Below are 18,747 nucleotides of genomic sequence, written 5' to 3' on the forward strand. Positions count from 1 at the left end.
CCTAATTTGTCATTGACACCAGACGCTCTGAAACATAGATGCTAATTGCCTCTTGTGACAACATAACATCCGTTTACACAAGCACTACGCCACGCCTTAGGGTGTACCCTACATTCCACCAGGCGCTCTAATTCGTGAACAGACTTTAAGCTAACAGCTGCCACAACTAGACGGGCTTGCGCAGTAAAGACATCAACTAAGTTATCCGGGCTATTTTGACTTACAGAATGCGGTTTGTGAAGAAACGGCCTCAAAGGAGTGAGCTAGACGATAGCGAATCGTCGTACAGTGATGGAGAAACTTTGCTGGAAGTAGAAAAGCACGAATCGGAAAGTAACGTAGCGTCGAGGAAAGAGAAGACTCGCCAGCGACGTCGCCTACTCGTAATTGGAGTCATCGTAATGTCTGTCATTATTATCATCGCCGTCGTGGCATTTGTAGTGCATATGACGACGGAATCGTCAGCTGACAAGTATAAGATTTCTAATGAAGCCGTCATTACCCCGTATGTAGACAACCGCACGTATAGAGCCATGAAACTGGCCAATGGACTGGGTGTTTTGCTTATTTCTGATGCGGGGGCGGACTATGCGGCTGCCTCTATGGATGTGCACGTCGGTAGCATGAGTGATCCGCCTGATGTTCAAGGTCTTGCTCATTTTTGTGAGCACATGCTCTTTCTTGGGACTGAAAAGTACAAGGACGAATCGGCTTACTCGGGTTTTCTTTCCGAACATGGTGGATATGACAATGCATTCACATCACAAGATCACACCAATTATTTTTTCAAAATTGAGCAGCAGTCATTTGTACATGCTCTTGACATGTTTGCTCAGTTTTTCATCGCTCCACTCTTTACAGCGTCATCTGCTGAGCGTGAGATGCACGCTGTTGACTCTGAGCATCAGAAAAATCTTCAGAATGATGACTGGCGAATATGGCAGATAACGAAAGATTTGTCAAATCAAAAGAGTGCATTTCACGGCTTTAGCACAGGAAATATAGAGACACTGAATGTTGCAAATATTCACGGTAGATTGCTGAAATTTCACGGGCAGCACTATTCGTCTAACCAGATGCAGCTAGTTGTGTTAGGTCGGGAAAATATAGAGACTCTGACCAAAGTTGTCTCTAATTTGTTTAGCCCAATTGAGAATAAACATGTGACAGTCTCACTTTCTTCGGCGGATGCATATCCTCCTGGCTACACTGGGAAGCAAATATGGATTCCAGCTGTTGAAGATAACCACAGGCTGTTGTTGAGGTGGCCTGTACAGTCACTCTTACATAAGTACAGGGCAAATCCATCTGGTTTCTTGAGTTATTTATTGGGAGATGAAGGACCCGGAAGTGTCATTGCTTTGCTGAGAGATAAAGGATGGGCAACTGCATTGTCTACAGGATCATATGTTGATGTGGATATGTTTTCTATGTTCGAGGTGAGAATAAGTGTTGTAATGTTTTAGCACAGGAATGTTACTAGTAGCACTCCAACTTTATTTATGCCAATTGGCAGCTGGAGTATTGGCTTGGAGTAGATGTTATGCACAGATTTTGTTGCAATGCATTGGTCACTAGATGGGGTTGTCTTGCTACTCAAAATCTGTGTAGTTAGGTTGCGAAGCAGTGTGTATACGATGAGATTTTCGGAGAGAGCTGAGAAGGGCAGCTTTGTTATCATACAACTCAATTAATTTGTCAACAATGTTATAGTCAGTCAAGAGCATGTACAAATCATTTTCAGTGTTTTCTATCTGTCACATGGTATGCATCGTTATAGATGATTTGATTGCCAAAATGATTTTGCTTTAGTTTGGCAGTTGAAAATGTCCTTTTTGGAAGAGTGGAATTTTTTTGTACATCATCTAAAAAGCACAGAACTGAGGAATGATAAATGACAGCTGATAATGGTTTTACGTAGATAAAACTGTGTATCATATTTCCTTTCCCATGGCTACCCTATTACCTCACTTTTACAACACCAGGTTTGCAGACTATTATTACAGACTATATATTAGAGGATGCCAGCATGACATTACAACTGAGGAAATTATACGTACCCTAGCACAATACATCGTTGTTGTAAGCATCCACGTGGGATGTTGCAATCCCTGTCAGTTTTGGCGACATTACCGCCATTCTGATCACACTTTGCTATCATTGACAGTTTCCACTGTGTAGCTTTTTTGACCCTTAACAACTGCTGTTTCTTCTATTGTCTGACTGTCCTCCTTCGCATCAGCACGTTGGCTTTTCTCCTGACGCCATGTCCAAAGTTGTGCATGCTATGAGAGATTTATATTCACTAACCTCAATCGATAACGGCACCCTCACGTCATAACGGCATGTCCTTATAGTTGCATTGTTACCTGATTGGCGTCTCTGCTAAACCTCACCTATAATGGCATGCCCTTGAAAGTGAGGTAATACTGTATGTTTATAGCTAACAAACACATGTCCAAACTGCCACTGAACGCACATTCTAGATAAGACAGTTGAATAATGTGTCATTTCTGTTTAGGTTGACTTCTATTCTAGGCCATTTTAATTCTGATATTATTTTTGAATTTTGTTTTTAAGACTTTTTTTGGCTAAAAGTTTTGTTAGTGACCTTCAATTATTTTGAAGGCAAACTTTGAATTTGCATGGAAATATGATTTTTAAAATTTTTCAATTTCAGTTTCTATTTTTACTATTCCCTTTTCTTTTTAATTTTATTTTTTAACTTTCAAATTTCAATTTTTCTTTTATTAAAATTGCTATTTATTCTATTATTATAAAATGGCCAATTACAAGCCACCTCCAACCAATGTTTTGTGTTTTTGTGAAATGTCGACGAAAACAAACAGCTCCTTAATTTAATGTAAATTTGTGTGATGAAGGCGTTTAAAATTGTGTTCACCTACTGATTAGTATGTTGTTGCAATCAAACTCACACATTTGTTTTGGTTGCAGATTGAAATGACGCTAACCGATGAGGGGCTACCTCACATTGACTGTATCATAGATGTGGTGTTTGACTACATATATCTTATTCAAACAACAGGCATTGTGAAGGAACAGTGGCAGGATACAATTGATGTCCGTACAGTCAATTTTCGGTTCAGACCGAAAGAGGATCCAGCATCCTATGTGAGGTGAGATGGCTTGGCAGGAATGGCAACTGTGTTTGTTGTATAGATGAAAGATTAATTAAGCAACTAGAAATAGCAACTCTCTCTTTTGTTTCAAGAAAAGTCATTTAGCCAGCAAGTCTTCATATCGATATCATTGCTAGTATAAAACGATACCGGCAAAATGACTTTTCTTGAACAAAAGGGGAGTTACTAATTTTCAGTTGCTTAATTGATCTTTCATGTATTGTTTTGGCAATGATATCGATATGCAGACTTGCTGGCTAAATGACTTTCTTGAAACAAAATAGGGAGTTACCAATTTCTAAAAAAGGGGCGTTCACACATTAGAGAGACTGGTGGCATGTGGCCATTTGCGCGACAAAGGTGTTGCCCTCCGGGCGGATATTGGTATCAATCAAAAGCTCTTTACTTGGATCTAATTACACTCACAGTTGGGCTACAGAGACGTAACTGAAGTTAATAGAGCCAATTTCCTGTATTTTAATGAGTTAGGGGCGGAGAAAGGCAGAACTAAGGCGGAATTAGGGTTAATTGCATAAAGCTAAGTACATAATTGTTATAGCTAGCAGCCTGTTAACAGTAACCCAACACAGTAAACTTCCCAGTTGGGGTGTCAGTTAGCTAAGAAAGAGTCTGTCTAGGATCCGTTTCTAGTCTTCATCCTTGGAACTTTCAGTTTCAGACGACGACGAATCTTCTGATTCAGGACCAACTTCAATGACCATCTGCTCTACAACGTCGTCTAACACACAACGTGTATTGTCCTGTAATGCTTCTCCACCTTCTCCTATACGTGCCTTACCCGGTTTGCCCACTTTTCCACAGTAACATTTGCTAGATCTACTCTACACAGGCGCTTGATGTATTCCATCGTAAACCCAGCAATCCCTGTGTTGTGCTGTGCAGCGTAACTGTAGGTCAGAAGAAGCAAGAAGGTCAATGTCCTCATAATGATGTTATCAACGCTCAAGAATGCACAAAATGGCTGGTCAGTTTGGTTCTGATTAGTCAAGTTCTCGTGGTTTCCAGACGCTTCTCTAAGCTAGAAGTGAATGAGTGTATGTATGTGGTACATATAGCTGTTCGTAAAAGAGGCAACTGACACATACAGTCAGTGAGTGCATAGAAACGTCCAGGTCTGTTGTCGTGGATTATGGCAAAAGTACAATTTTTAGTATATCATTGCATCATGAAGCAAACCGTGTTTCGAGGCAGCCAGAGGCAACACATTCATACATACACTTTCAGGTAATAATACAGTTCCTAATTTGTCATTGACACCATACGCTCTGAAACGTAGATGTTAATTGCCTCCTGTGACAACATAACATCCGTTTACACAAGCACTACGCCACGCCTTAGGGTGTACCCTACATTCCACCAGTCGCTCTAACTTCGTGAACGCACTTTGGTTGCTTGTTGCGGTTTGCACATTCCTGATTTTGTGTTATCTTGCCAACCATGTTATGAGGTTTGATTGTCATGCATCAGTGCTGGTTCCACCAAGAGTTATCACTACATTGTGGCAGCATGGTGCAGTGCCACGCTCGAGTAGAAGCTCATCACGCTCGGAAATGGTCAGCTAGGAGTCCAAAGTCTAAAGCTAAGGAAGGTTTGAGAATTTCATAATACTGACACACAATACTAAATGTGACAGTAGCCACAAATCCAGGCTCTTGGAACGTAATGCGGGATGATAGCCTCGCTGCAGACGTACACACAAGTGTTGGTTGCAGTCTCGGATGATTTGCCTCTGATTCTAGTCCTGGATGCCCTTCTCGTGACCCAGGAAGCACTTCTCTTATCTGGGAAGTGTATACCTAGAATCTACTCTGGACTAGTCATGGCTTCATGCGAAGTAACAACAGTGGTCCACGTCAATCAGTGCCTAACTAGACAAACTTTCTGTAGTTCGTCTACGAAACTTGTGCTTGCACAATCGATGAACATCGCTAAGATGGGCTTACTGGCGATCGAAGTTGATTTCCTTGTCAGATCACTTGAACATCTGTTACATGCAACAGCTACAACGCAAAATCTGCCTCACTTGAGATCGGCTACAGTGCACCTGTCCATGTGTCGTAGACCTGCCCATCTTGCCACACTACCAAAAATCTCTACTGAGAACTCTGCTCTTGGATTTTGCAGTGTGTTTACTGGCATATTATTGTTTGGCGTAGCCATTGAAATGCTCAATTTTTATGGTACTTGGCACCATACGGTTACCAATGGTATTCTCAACTTACATTACTTATTTATTATTGAAATAATTTATTAGCAAAATAATTCTGGATGTAAACTCTGTGTTACCACTTTTCTATTTGCAATGATGACAATGCAGACCCGTCCACTTGTTTGAATTTTGTGAAGTTGATGGCAAGAAAGTTTTGTTTTGTGGCATGCCAGTTAACAGTGTGACCTCTTATTCTGACATGCATAACCTGACACACTTTCATTCTGACAACAGTATGCAAAATTTGTATGCAAAAATGGAACACAAGGCTCTCTGGTGTAATCCAACAGTCATTGATTAAAAGTCTGACAGACACAATGGGGAACACGTTTGAAATAATGAGGCCTGCGTACACCAGAATAGGTGCCCTCACATCATACCACATAGCCAAACATTAATTAATATAGATTTTACAAACACATTTCAGTAAGTGAATTACTTTGCTAAGACTTAACACTAATTGAAATTTTTTTGTATTCTACGTCACACTTAGAAATCGTTATGTGAAGTGTTAAGTTTACAATTGTGTTCATGTGATAATGATATGTATTTATTTCCTCTGACGTGTAGATGTAAACTCCAAAGTTTTAAATCAGTGTTTCTACTTTACTGTTTTCTCTTCACTAGCCAATTCTAGTGTCAAAAATTACAGTACCGGCAATAAGTAAGCTGACAGCGATACCATACGATACCATACCATATCATAGGATATCATACGATACCATAAAAGATACCATGTAGGATAGGATAAGATAAAAGATGATACCATACCATTAAGATAAGATATCATCCATAGGATATACCATACGCAATATGATATGTGATACAATTAAGATAAGATACCAGATGGTACGATATATGATACGCAATACGATATATGATACGCTATGATACGCAATAGATACGATACGCATACGATAAAAATGTTAGGTTACTTATTGCCGGTACTGTATATTATTTAGGCTCCTGTGAATTTGATTCAGTTTCTCACTTGTCTGGCTTGCACATTTAGATCTCTGACGTTGCATTTGGTAGTGACCGATTACTATGATTGCATGCTAGTATATGCAGTATGTACTCTGCATGTATTTCCATATAAATGTTAGCCTTGAAGTTTGAGACCGTCTCCCAAAAGAAATGAGAGACAGTTTGGATTAACATATGAACAAACCAAGTTCAGAAGTAGGCGTAGTTACCTAAGTGAAATGGAGGGTTGTAACAGTCAAAAACACTTTAGATAATAGTGCTGTGCCATTCGATGTGACAATAGGAGATCAATTTCTACATGTTAAACGTGTGTGCAACCAAAGAGGGTGGTAACAACTGCGATGGTCGTGAATTATCTTGACAAAGTTTGTTGTGTGAGAAGTACCTTCATTGAAATTTGTAATAAGTGGAGGCTTTTTGGAGAAAGTACACAGTTGGCTGAGATTCTAGCTGCTTTAGCTTAGGTCACTAAAAATCTGTTTGTGACGCGATCACTCGTCTGTCATCAGCGAGTCTAACGGGCAACAATGAGAACAATCGGATTCTGCAGATAACTACTGGCTCCACCAACATGTCTAGAGACTTCAACACTGATTGTATTGCTTGGTAGAATTAGGAGGGACCTTCCAGATCCAGTGGGAAACGTAATGAAGATGTCTTGGCTATTCAAGAGGTATTCTGCAGCAGTCCGCTGTTTGAGATGCATTGAATCAATTGCTAGAGCCTTTACCACTGTTTCAAAGGCACGTTCCAGTGCAGTTTCACATCGCAGAAGGCACACACGCAGTCAATTACGAGCTGTCTTTACACACAATTGTCGAACACGCCTCTGCCAGAAGCAGTGCATGTCATTACAGAACGCTCGACATTCATTGGCTGCCGCGGCTTGCTTATTGGCTGACTTAGATCACTTTCGAACTCAGCTTGATCGTATGTAGATCCAGACCGTCTCTCATTTCTTGTGAGAAACGGTCTGGAAATTTGAGGCTAGAGAAACGTCTGATGAGCGATCATACATAATGTTGGCAATTGCTTTCATGATTTGGTCAATTTACCAGTTTCTAGTTGTTGAAGGAGAAACCTAGGTGCCACAATTTAGTAGTAACCATATATGGAATATTTAACTCATGTTATGATTTCGTTGCCTAATAAATGACTGTCTAATGCTAGATTTGTGTTTGACGTTTCTGATGCCGAATTATATCCATTGAAGACAGGTTCTTTGTCACATTGTCGCCCATTCAGATGCCAGCATAGCAAAACCTGTTGAACAGTACTTCGTGAGGGCAAAAATATGACACTTTATTGCCTGACAAAGTATTTGCCATCCGTGGGCACAACAAATGGTCTGCATTAAATAACTTAAAGAGTGTGTCAGACAGATTTGGAAGATTACCAGGCACATGAGTGATGGTGTGTTTATAATCAAATATGATTACTACCAAACTACCTGGACCTGGAACTTGGTCAATTGACTGTTCAAAATCAGATATTTTAGTCAATGAAACAATTATATACCATTGGATAAACTTTTGTAGTAAGCAATAGATATCAAATTTGGAGGAGCAAACACTGACTACTCAGTGTTCTGAGTGATATATTAATTTATTTATACATAAATGTATTCTTTTATGACTCTATTTTATGACTATTGAGTTGTGTATAATGATTTAGTCATGTGCATATTGTGTAGGGATCTTGCTTCTTTCCTTCGGTACGCTGAGTCGCCTGCTGATTTTCTTGAACCGCCATCTAGAGCTGTCTGGGATCATGATCTTTTATTGTCAGTTGTAAACACTTTGACACCTGACAATATGTTGGTGTTTATACTCAGTCGTCCATCTGGTATTCTTGAGTGGCCAGAGCTTGATATGGTGGAGAAATGGTATAAAGTTAGGTGAGTTACACATTTGTCCATGTCTTTAGCTGCTTGGTTGCTGTTTGTGCATTCGGTCTTCTTTACGTTTTCAAGATTGCTCAGTTGATTCTTGATTTGCACACCTGTCCTGTCTGGCTGTCTGTTCTCTGTGTCTGTCTGTGTGTCTGTTAATCTGTTTGTTTGGTTGTGTGTGTGTGTGTGTGTGTGTGTGTGTGTGTGTGTGTGTGTGTGTGTGTGTGTGTGTGTGTGTGTGTGTGTGTGTGTGTGTGTGTGTGTGTGTGTGTGTGTGTGTGTGTGTGTGTGTGTGTGTGTGTGTGTGTGTGTGTGTGTGTGTGTGTGTGTGTGTGTGTGTGTGTGTGTGTGTGTGTGTGTGTGTGTGTGTGTGTGTGTGTGTGTGTGTGTGTGTGTGTGTGTGTGTGTGTGTGTGTGTGTGTGTGTGTGTGTGTGTGTGTGTGTGTGTGTGTGTGTGTGTGTGTGTGTGTGTGTGTGTGTGTGTGTGTGTGTGTGTGTGTGTGTGTGTGTGTGTGTGTGTGTGTGTGTGTGTGTGTGTGTGTGTGTGTGTGTGTGTGTGTGTGTGTGTGTGTGTGTGTGTGTGTGTGTGTGTGTGTGTGTGTGTGTGTGTGTGTGTGTGTGTGTGTGTGTGTGTGTGTGTGTGTGTGTGTGTGTGTGTGTGTGTGTGTGTGTGTGTGTGTGTGTGTGTGTGTGTGTGTGTGTGTGTGTGTGTGTGTGTGTGTGTGTGTGTGTGTGTGTGTGTGTGTGTGTGTGTGTGTGTGTGTGTGTGTGTGTGTGTGTGTGTGTGTGTGTGTGTGTGTGTGTGTGTGTGTGTGTGTGTGTGTGTGTGTGTGTGTGTGTGTGTGTGTGTGTGTGTGTGTGTGTGTGTGTGTGTGTGTGTGTGTGTGTGTGTGTGTGTGTGTGTGTGTGTGTGTGTGTGTGTGTGTGTGTGTGTGTGTGTGTGTGTGTGTGTGTGTGTGTGTGTGTGTGTGTGTGTGTGTGTGTGTGTGTGTGTGTGTGTGTGTGTGTGTGTGTGTGTGTGTGTGTGTGTGTGTGTGTGTGTGTGTGTGTGTGTGTGTGTGTGTGTGTGTGTGTGTGTGTGTGTGTGTGTGTGTGTGTGTGTGTGTGTGTGTGTGTGTGTGTGTGTGTGTGTGTGTGTGTGTGTGTGTGTGTGTGTGTGTGTGTGTGTGTGTGTGTGTGTGTGTGTGTGTGTGTGTGTGTGTGTGTGTGTGTGTGTGTGTGTGTGTGTGTGTGTGTGTGTGTGTGTGTGTGTGTGTGTGTGTGTGTGTGTGTGTGTGTGTGTGTGTGTGTGTGTGTGTGTGTGTGTGTGTGTGTGTGTGTGTGTGTGTGTGTGTGTGTGTGTGTGTGTGTGTGTGTGTGTGTGTGTGTGTGTGTGTGTGTGTGTGTGTGTGTGTGTGTGTGTGTGTGTGTGTGTGTGTGTGTGTGTGTGTGTGTGTGTGTGTGTGTGTGTGTGTGTGTGTGTGTGTGTGTGTGTGTGTGTGTGTGTGTGTGTGTGTGTGTGTGTGTGTGTGTGTGTGTGTGTGTGTGTGTGTGTGTGTGTGTGTGTGTGTGTGTGTGTGTGTGTGTGTGTGTGTGTGTGTGTGTGTGTGTGTGTGTGTGTGTGTGTGTGTGTGTGTGTGTGTGTGTGTGTGTGTGTGTGTGTGTGTGTGTGTGTGTGTGTGTGTGTGTGTGTGTGTGTGTGTGTGTGTGTGTGTGTGTGTGTGTGTGTGTGTGTGTGTGTGTGTGTGTGTGTGTGTGTGTGTGTGTGTGTGTGTGTGTGTGTGTGTGTGTGTGTGTGTGTGTGTGTGTGTGTGTGTGTGTGTGTGTGTGTGTGTGTGTGTGTGTGTGTGTGTGTGTGTGTGTGTGTGTGTGTGTGTGTGTGTGTGTGTGTGTGTGTGTGTGTGTGTGTGTGTGTGTGTGTGTGTGTGTGTGTGTGTGTGTGTGTGTGTGTGTGTGTGTGTGTGTGTGTGTGTGTGTGTGTGTGTGTGTGTGTGTGTGTGTGTGTGTGTGTGTGTGTGTGTGTGTGTGTGTGTGTGTGTGTGTGTGTGTGTGTGTGTGTGTGTGTGTGTGTGTGTGTGTGTGTGTGTGTGTGTGTGTGTGTGTGTGTGTGTGTGTGTGTGTGTGTGTGTGTGTGTGTGTGTGTGTGTGTGTGTGTGTGTGTGTGTGTGTGTGTGTGTGTGTGTGTGTGTGTGTGTGTGTGTGTGTGTGTGTGTGTGTGTGTGTGTGTGTGTGTGTGTGTGTGTGTGTGTGTGTGTGTGTGTGTGTGTGTGTGTGTGTGTGTGTGTGTGTGTGTGTGTGTGTGTGTGTGTGTGTGTGTGTGTGTGTGTGTGTGTGTGTGTGTGTGTGTGTGTGTGTGTGTGTGTGTGTGTGTGTGTGTGTGTGTGTGTGTGTGTGTGTGTGTGTGTGTGTGTGTGTGTGTGTGTGTGTGTGTGTGTGTGTGTGTGTGTGTGTGTGTGTGTGTGTGTGTGTGTGTGTGTGTGTGTGTGTGTGTGTGTGTGTCATCTATCTGTCTTGTGTGGCTGTGTATGTGTGTGTTTATCTGTTTGTACATTTTTGTTTGGCTGCTATTTTTAGTTGCATCTGTGTTTGTCTTTGTATGTCTGATTCTGTGCACTTTGTATAATTTAGATATCATGTCGCCAACATTAGCAGAGATCGTCTTGACAAGTGGCGTGACACTTCGTCTATCAATGCCAGCTTGTCACTACCACCAGCCAACAACTACATTCCTCGAGATCTGTCACTACTTCCTTTACCGAAGATAAATGCTCTTTACCCAACAGCCATACTAAAACAACAAGGTAAGAGGTTACCACGTTAGTCTCATGCCAGTTCTTTATACACTACTTGTGCCACGTTTTCACCTGATGCTCCCAACCAGGGACGGCGGAAACAAATTTGCATTGGTCCGGCATAACGCGCGCTAAGAGGTGTACCTTTGTCACGTGACTATAATGTGATTAGCTCTGTGATAAATACAATATTGAATAATTTCTGTTATCTACAGTACTCTTTCAGAACACACTAACTGCATGAATAGAATGTCACTAAGAATAAGAAGACGCTGTTCACTTATTTTACAAACTCATGCACTATTCACAGTGTTCAAATCCAAAGCATCTACTATAGACATCTTGCAAACACCCCCTTTGTTTGTACTGTTCACTTCTGTAACAAAGTTTGCATGAAAGTATGCATTTAAATCGATCAAAGACTGTATAGAGCACTAAATTTTTAACAAATAGGTAATTTATTTATTCATTTATGTCACTACCCGGAAGTTTGAGACAATTTGCTTTTCTGGCAAAAATCAACTTTCCGAACATTATTGGTCCAGCAACTGCCATCCATGCCGTCCCTGCCGACGCTTGCCAAGCCTTGCTATGTTTAGCAATGTAGAAATTTTGTGAATAGATGTTTTCATATTGAATTAAAACTGCCTATAGGCAGCAGTGCAACCCACTGCCTTAGGTTGTGTGACATACTCAGCACGAATGAGTTTTTCTGGATGGTTGCCCAATTTTTAAATCATTTTTAGGTTGTAAACATTGCCTTAATATCAGATTACATGTTTATGTAACGATGTTCTGAAGGTTTTATTTGATGCACTTAGGGCGCGTTTCCACTAGCACCTAAACCAGTTTAACAAGTGGTTAAGTTTCCACCTGCAGTAAACCAGTTATATTCTAAACCTAAATTGATTTCTTAAACCCGTTTTGTAGTAGGTCTAGCAAAGCGGTTTAGGTTGAAATGTCACGTGGCCATATGGCACTCGTTTAGATGACTTCTGACAACGCCGTTTTGATGATATTGCATGACTATTTTGCTGGGATAGGATTGCCTTAGAAGATGTAAGGGTCATTGACTAAAGGAAAGAAATCAGCAGCTAGGGACATAGAGAAGACATTGTCCTTGCACTGGTTATCATCATGCAAATTTCTAGTAGCAGAGACTGAATCAATGACAACCAACAGTTGCTCTGGCTCTGCGACAGAGCAGCCCAATACTTCAAAACAAGCGTTCCCAGATGGTTTGTTTTGCACATCCCGGATGTGCAAGTTCCTCGTGGAAACAGTTGCTTTCTTTAACTTGTTATAAACGTGTTTAAGCTAAAAGTAGTCTAAGGTGCAGCTAGTGGAAATACGTCCTTGTTTTATCGACATCATATTTGAAACATGAAAAACATCATGAACTCAATTCTGTAGTAAAACCTGTACTGGCTTAGTATGATTTGTTGTTGTAAATACACATAACTGCAATAAGACAACCATGTTTTATAATAGAGATTGTGGTGTGTAGTTAGATGTGAATTTTTCTTTTGTAAGAATTCTGGATGGTGTTGACCAACTTTCTTGATAATTCTCATGATCGAAACAGTCTTTTGAAGCTACATGCAACATTGATTTATTCCCTTACAACCGAGTCTTCCGACACAGAATGAGTAGTGTTGGTATGTCACTGTCTGGCTCACCCGGTTTCATTGCAGTATTTGTGATGCACTAACTAACCACACATTTGGTCACGATTTCAAACATGTCACCTCAAGGAATTACATTGAATTACATTGTCTAAATTCGTATTCAGTGAAAACGCATAGACAATGGAATGTAGATACAGTTTGAATGGATGTGTCTCATCTGTGTTTGGAATAAGTCATTTGTCCACTGTATTTGAAACTGCTCTTAGCTATTTGTTGTCTCTTGTATTGAATGTGAACAAGTTGCCTGAAGTACAAGAAGAGAGTGAAACATCGAAAATCTGTCTGTATTGCTTGTTGTCTACAAGATTTAGGTATACTCAAGGAATTTCAGTGAATTATTGCTTTTATTTGCTTTTAGTCTTCACAATAGCTGTACAGTACCACTGATGTATGTCACTTCCTTCTAAAAAGTGTGTGTGTGTGTGTGTGTGTGTGTGTGTGTGTGTGTGTGTGTGTGCGTGCGTGCGTGCATGCGTGCGTGCGTGCGTGTGTGTGTGTGTGTGTGTGTGTTGTAGGTGGTTAAGATTGGGATGTGACAAGTAGCTTGCACACCAGCTAACTGCGACATTGCAATAGTCTGTTCTAAAGCAAATGTCACGATGTATTGTGACATTTTGTCTGTCTTGCTGGCTGATCTTTCCCACTTGATTGCCTCACTTTTATTTATTTTTATATTTCAGTCTGTTTTGGATTTAAGTGTTTTGCTTACCAGTATTTTTGTGTTTGTAATTGTGCTTTTGGTTGATTTGTTGTTAGGCATGGAAGTTTGGTGGAAACAGGATGTTGTTTTTCGAACTCCTAAAGTCCACCTCTTTTGTGACTTTTCCACTCCCATTACCTACAACTCATCTTCGAACGCTGTTCTTTCTCAGCTCTATCGGCATTTAGTCGTAGACTCTCTATATAAGCCATTGTATGCAGCTGTACTGGCAGGATACAAAGCCTCATTCGGTCTGACAACATTGGGTTTTACTATGAAATTCTATGGTTACAGCGATAAAGAAACAATGAAGTTATTTATCAACACAGCTGTTCAACATGCTAGAAAGATTGGTAAAATGCATCTGTTTTGGTTTGAATGTACGTGTAGTGTTAATGTGTGTAATTGTAGCAACTGCTACTCCGGAGTATCTTCGAGAGAACAGTCGATATCGTGTTGCATTGGAGGATACGAAACAGGCCATGGAGAATTACCCGTTTTCACAGCAACCCTATCTTACTGCTTATGACTTCACAGAGTGAGTTGCAGTGACTCTGTTTGGTGACATGACACATGCGTGCACACACACACACACACACACACACACACACACACACACACACACACACACACACACACACACACACAGCACAGCACAGCACATGTATATGTGTGCGTATGCACCAAGAACTTTCAGTAGAGCTCTGTGCTTGTCTACTGTTCTGTAGTCAAGCGATCAATTTTCCAAATGATTTTCTGATAATCTTTACTTATAAATATTTGATTTTTGAGATTATTATTTCTTATCAACTCACATGAAACAAAGTCTTTTGTTAATAGTCACAATGGCATGTTGTTGTGTGAAATCATGCTCTTTTAATTAATTAAGGTAGTTACTGTTTTGCTTTGTGTATACGGCTACTCACATCTAAAAAGGCTAAATATGAATTAATTATTGTATTGACAATCAATAACAAATAGGTGCTGTAAATCAATAAATTTGGCAATCTGGAGCAAATCCTTTTGCAAGCTTTAAAATTTTGCAGTCTGACCGTAAACTGTTTTTAGCATGTTTTGCAACTGATTTACTTAATAATATGCCTGCCTTCGGTGTGCAGAGACATGATGATCGTGGAGCCGGGAAGCTGCAGTCCGGGCCCTATTTGAGTGTTCATCAAAGTTGCTTGCATTACTGAATTTGTGAGACATGCAGTTACCATTGTAAATATCCTTGTTGTCTGAACAAGAAATGAACTCACAAAGCTGCCGTGAGTTGTGATCAAGACAGCTAATGAAGAGAGAATGTCATCTGGTATCATCTGTACTAGTGGCAAAACATGCCAAATCAATACTGCTGTTACATTGATGTCTGTCTGTTTGGCAGTCCTCTTCACACATCTATTCTTTCAAACCATGACTGCCGTTGTGGTTTCATCGCAGTGGCTGGGCCGGTGTGATTGGGCTAATACAGCTGTTTACCTCAGAAATTTTTTTCTTATTTGCAGTCTTTCCAAACGAGCTTATTTTACTATCTTTATGTTGACTGTTTGTATGTTGTTGGCGAATAACTTTGGCAAGCAATTAAATTTGGCAAATTCACTGGTCTACGAAATTTCTGAAATTATATTGACTGCAAAATTTTGTTGATTTACAGTAGTAAAGCACCTCAAGAAACACAATGACTGTAGTTGATCAAATCGAGGGGATAAGATGTCGCACCCATTTTTTTCTTGAATGTGGGTTGCTGTTCTGACTTTGTTTTATTTTAGTGTCGCGTTAGAAGAGACGTACTGGACGTCGTCTGAACAGTTGGAGGCTCTGAAGCACCTAAATGAAACTGACTTTCTTCATTTTGCCTCTCACCTGATGGATGCTGTTTCTGTGAAGTGCTTCGTTCACGGCAATGTCGACAAGCAATTAGTTGCAATCTATTTTGTATTTAACTTTTCTGCAAGTTGTGTGATATTTTATGTGCTGTTTTCTAGGCATTAAAATATGCAAACAGTGTTGTAGATGGTTTACATTCAACACTAGGAGCTCCTAGTCCTGTACCAAGGCGGATGTGTTTGAAAGCTGGTGATAATTTTGTATACCGAATGAGAGGTCTAGACCACAATGACACTAATTCTGCTATACGAGGGTTGTATCAGGTATTTGTGTGTGTGTGTGTGTGTGTGTGTGTGTGTGTGTGTGTGTGTGTGTGTGTGTGTGTGCAGTGGATCTTGAACTTTCAAGACACACACCTTTCAAACTACAGTAGAACCTCGCTAGTCCGTACAGCCTCGTGCCAAGCTCCTTTCAGATTAGTGAATTGTTCAGATTATCAAAAATGTCAAAACGCGTAACTTTGGAGGTCCAGACTTTGCCTCGGACACCCAGACCACTAGCGCGTTTACGTATCTCTACACAAATGTCATGTTTGTGGTAAAGGACACTGCTGCAATGACTACATATACTTCTAAATAACGTGGTAGTCAGGATTTAAAATAGTTAGATACACGCATTTGCTGAAAACTAAATAACCGCATGCTGCCCAATAGGATCTGGGTACGCAAGGCAGGGCGCCAAAGGTAATTCGGATTAGCGAGGATTCGGATCAGCGAGGTGAGGATTAGCGAGGTTCTACTGTATTCCCTTTACTTTGTTTACTGGTACAAGCACAGATTTCTCGGTTCTCTGTCAGAATATCATTTTATCACTGCCAAACAGAGAAATCTATCCAACATCCGGGACAACCCAGAATATGCCAATAGCTAAACAGGAGTGTTTATTATGTCTGCGCCCACTGCACTGTCAGTGTCTTTTTCTGTCTAATTGTTTGTCCATTTATACTGTAAATCCACAAATTTTCGTATGCAACTATTTCTGTACATTTGATGAGAAGACCTTTCATACGCATCTTATTTTAGTACGATAACTGTTTCATTTTACATGCGTCAGTGTATGTGATACATGAGTTCTAAGCTCAAGCAACAAAAGAGTAAAAAGAACTACCACCACTACGAAAGAGATCAACAGCATACGGGATCCAACAAGTGGATATCGCAGTTGCGAATGATGGTGTAGAGGAAGTTCTGGATCGAGATCACTCAGCATCTAAGTGCAGAAAGAGAGGTCAATGTCACGTTTACGACTGCAAGACTAGGCTGACCGTTGCCTGAGTTGCTGAAGAATGTGGACTTACAAGGACATGTGCTTGTCTGCAAAATTGTTGAATCACAGAATCACAGAAGTAAACTGTTTAATCTATCCAGAGTGCATATCAAAGAGTTTCTAGTATCGAACCAGCGGCCCGAGGAAATGGTAAAGCTATCAGAAAAGGTCGCAGCAGATGCTTTATTTTTGGACTGCGCAAGGCATTGGACGAAAAAGTGAGACAGCAGCTGTGTCGTCAACCTAAGCGTACTGTTGGGGTGCACATTAGGACTAAGTCAAAAGAACAAACCGTCACTGCTGCATGAACATCAACAATCTGGTTCATCTTCTGTTGATGCCATTGCTATTAATGTCTGTCAGAGTACTTTCAGAAACAGTATGAGTTGAATGACACCATAATGTTGCAAACTGGACATGTTGTGTGTAGAGAGTTTCATTTCGGTCTTCTGTCGATGTAAACCAATGTATTGTTCAGTTGGATCTACATCCGATCATCAACATTGCTAGTAGCAATTTCTGTTTGTCATCCGAAAAATTTTAGTATGCATTTTAATTTAGTACATTTAGGAGGTGTAGAAACGATACGAAAATAAAATTATCTGAAAATTTGTGGATTTACAGTATTTGTTATTTTTGTGACCGTCTAGTTCTTGACGACTTAATTGTGTCAATAGTGTCCATCTATGCGATCGTATATCACCCTCGACTCTTTTTGTTAGATTGGTCGAGCGTGCTTTCCAGAAAGACGTATAGATAAAGAGAACTGTTCAAAATCTTTACTAGAACGAAGTGTTCGCATGAGCTTAGTCAATCTCATTATCGAGGTCTGACATATTGCAAAGTTTGTTTCGTGTTTTTGTGTAATAAAACGTCTCTCACCCTAGAATGCCTGCTTCGAACAGCTTCGAACACAGGAACAACTTGGCTACATTGTAGCCTGTAGGACACACACGAACGAAGACGTTCTGTCGTTCCAGGTAATCATACAAAGTGCCATCTACAATGCTAGCTATCTCACTGAACGAGCCGAGGCCTTTCTCATATTATTCTCAGACACTCTAAAGTCAACAGTCAACAATGCTGACTCATTCGACAACTTGAAGCGTTCTCTACTAGATGAGTTGCGGTCTAAGGATCTCTCCCTCGAAGATGCTTCCGACCGATACTGGGGTGAGATAGTAACCAACGAGAACCAGTTCAGTTGGGTCAGCCAGTTGATATCAACAGTCAAAGACATAACTGCTGATTCAGTCATTCGGTTTTACGACATGTACATCAATGGAAGGTCATCACAGAGACGTCGGTTTGTTGTTGAACTCTATGGGAAGGGAAGGTCGATTGCAGAAGGTGGCGACGAGGACAGTAAGATGGTTGTGTTGAAAGAGGGAGATTTGAAATCATTCAAAGAAAACGCAGTCTTTTGTACTCACCCTTGATGTATGTATCCCTATGTTTCGTAAATTGTTTCTGCAGGATACCTGGTGTTCTCAAGAACCTCTGGTTCTTTTAAAATGTTGATGTTTTGGGGTTTCTAGTGGTATGAAATTTGATGTTAATTTAGAACTTCAGGGTGTAACAAAAGATTACTTGATTGATCCAACGTTTACAATATTTTGCTCCAAAATTGCATCCAATGTTTTTATCCATACTTCTAGTCTTGACATTGTCCAACAGAGCATCAATGTATTTGCCGAGCTTTATGCATTTGTGTGGACATACTACACAAGGAAATGAACCTTCTAAGGTGTCCACTTGAGATTATCTAGGGGCCCCTCTAGTGGTAGGCGTGTATATGCTACTCGCTTGGTTATTACCCCACTACCCAAAGTTGGATAGCGTCAAAGGTCAAGTATGGGATGGGCCTTTCTTAAAAATTGACACCTAAATGTGCAAATTGGCAGAAGGGATTGATTACTTAACTTCATTAACACCTTCATCTCCTTGTCAACAGGCATGCTCAAGTTGAACGATATTAGCCTTTCTACATGCGCAGATCTAGCAAACAGTCCTTGTGGAAAGCGCCAACAGCACTAATTCAAGACTAAAAGGTGTCAAAATCTTATAGTTTTGGCCAGAGCAGGGGCTGGGGGCTTACTTGAGCCTTGGGGTAATAATCAAACATGTGCCTCTCTCTGAAGTTTCATCTGGGCTACCTCACTCACACAGACACAGACAGACACACAG

The 18,747-nt window shown here is 41.1% G+C and overlaps 1 protein-coding gene across 1 annotated transcript; it reads left to right on the forward strand.

Annotated features, from left to right (window-relative positions):
- Positions 1-210: 210 nt before the first annotated feature.
- Positions 211-18,014, forward strand: LOC134181143 (uncharacterized). Its single transcript, XM_062648354.1, has 10 exons — positions 211-1,439; positions 2,956-3,137; positions 8,051-8,254; positions 10,856-11,028; positions 13,464-13,760; positions 13,819-13,945; positions 15,177-15,327; positions 15,393-15,557; positions 17,283-17,387; positions 17,448-18,014. Exons 1-10 carry the CDS (start codon positions 228-230, stop codon positions 17,997-17,999), a joined length of 3,168 nt encoding a protein of 1,055 aa, XP_062504338.1. The 5' UTR covers positions 211-227; the 3' UTR covers positions 18,000-18,014.
- The last annotated feature ends 733 nt before the right edge of the window (positions 18,015-18,747 follow it).

The sequence above is a fragment of the Corticium candelabrum genome, chromosome 6 (genome assembly GCF_963422355.1).
Source record: "Corticium candelabrum chromosome 6, ooCorCand1.1, whole genome shotgun sequence".
Lineage (NCBI taxonomy): Eukaryota > Metazoa > Porifera > Homoscleromorpha > Homosclerophorida > Plakinidae > Corticium > Corticium candelabrum.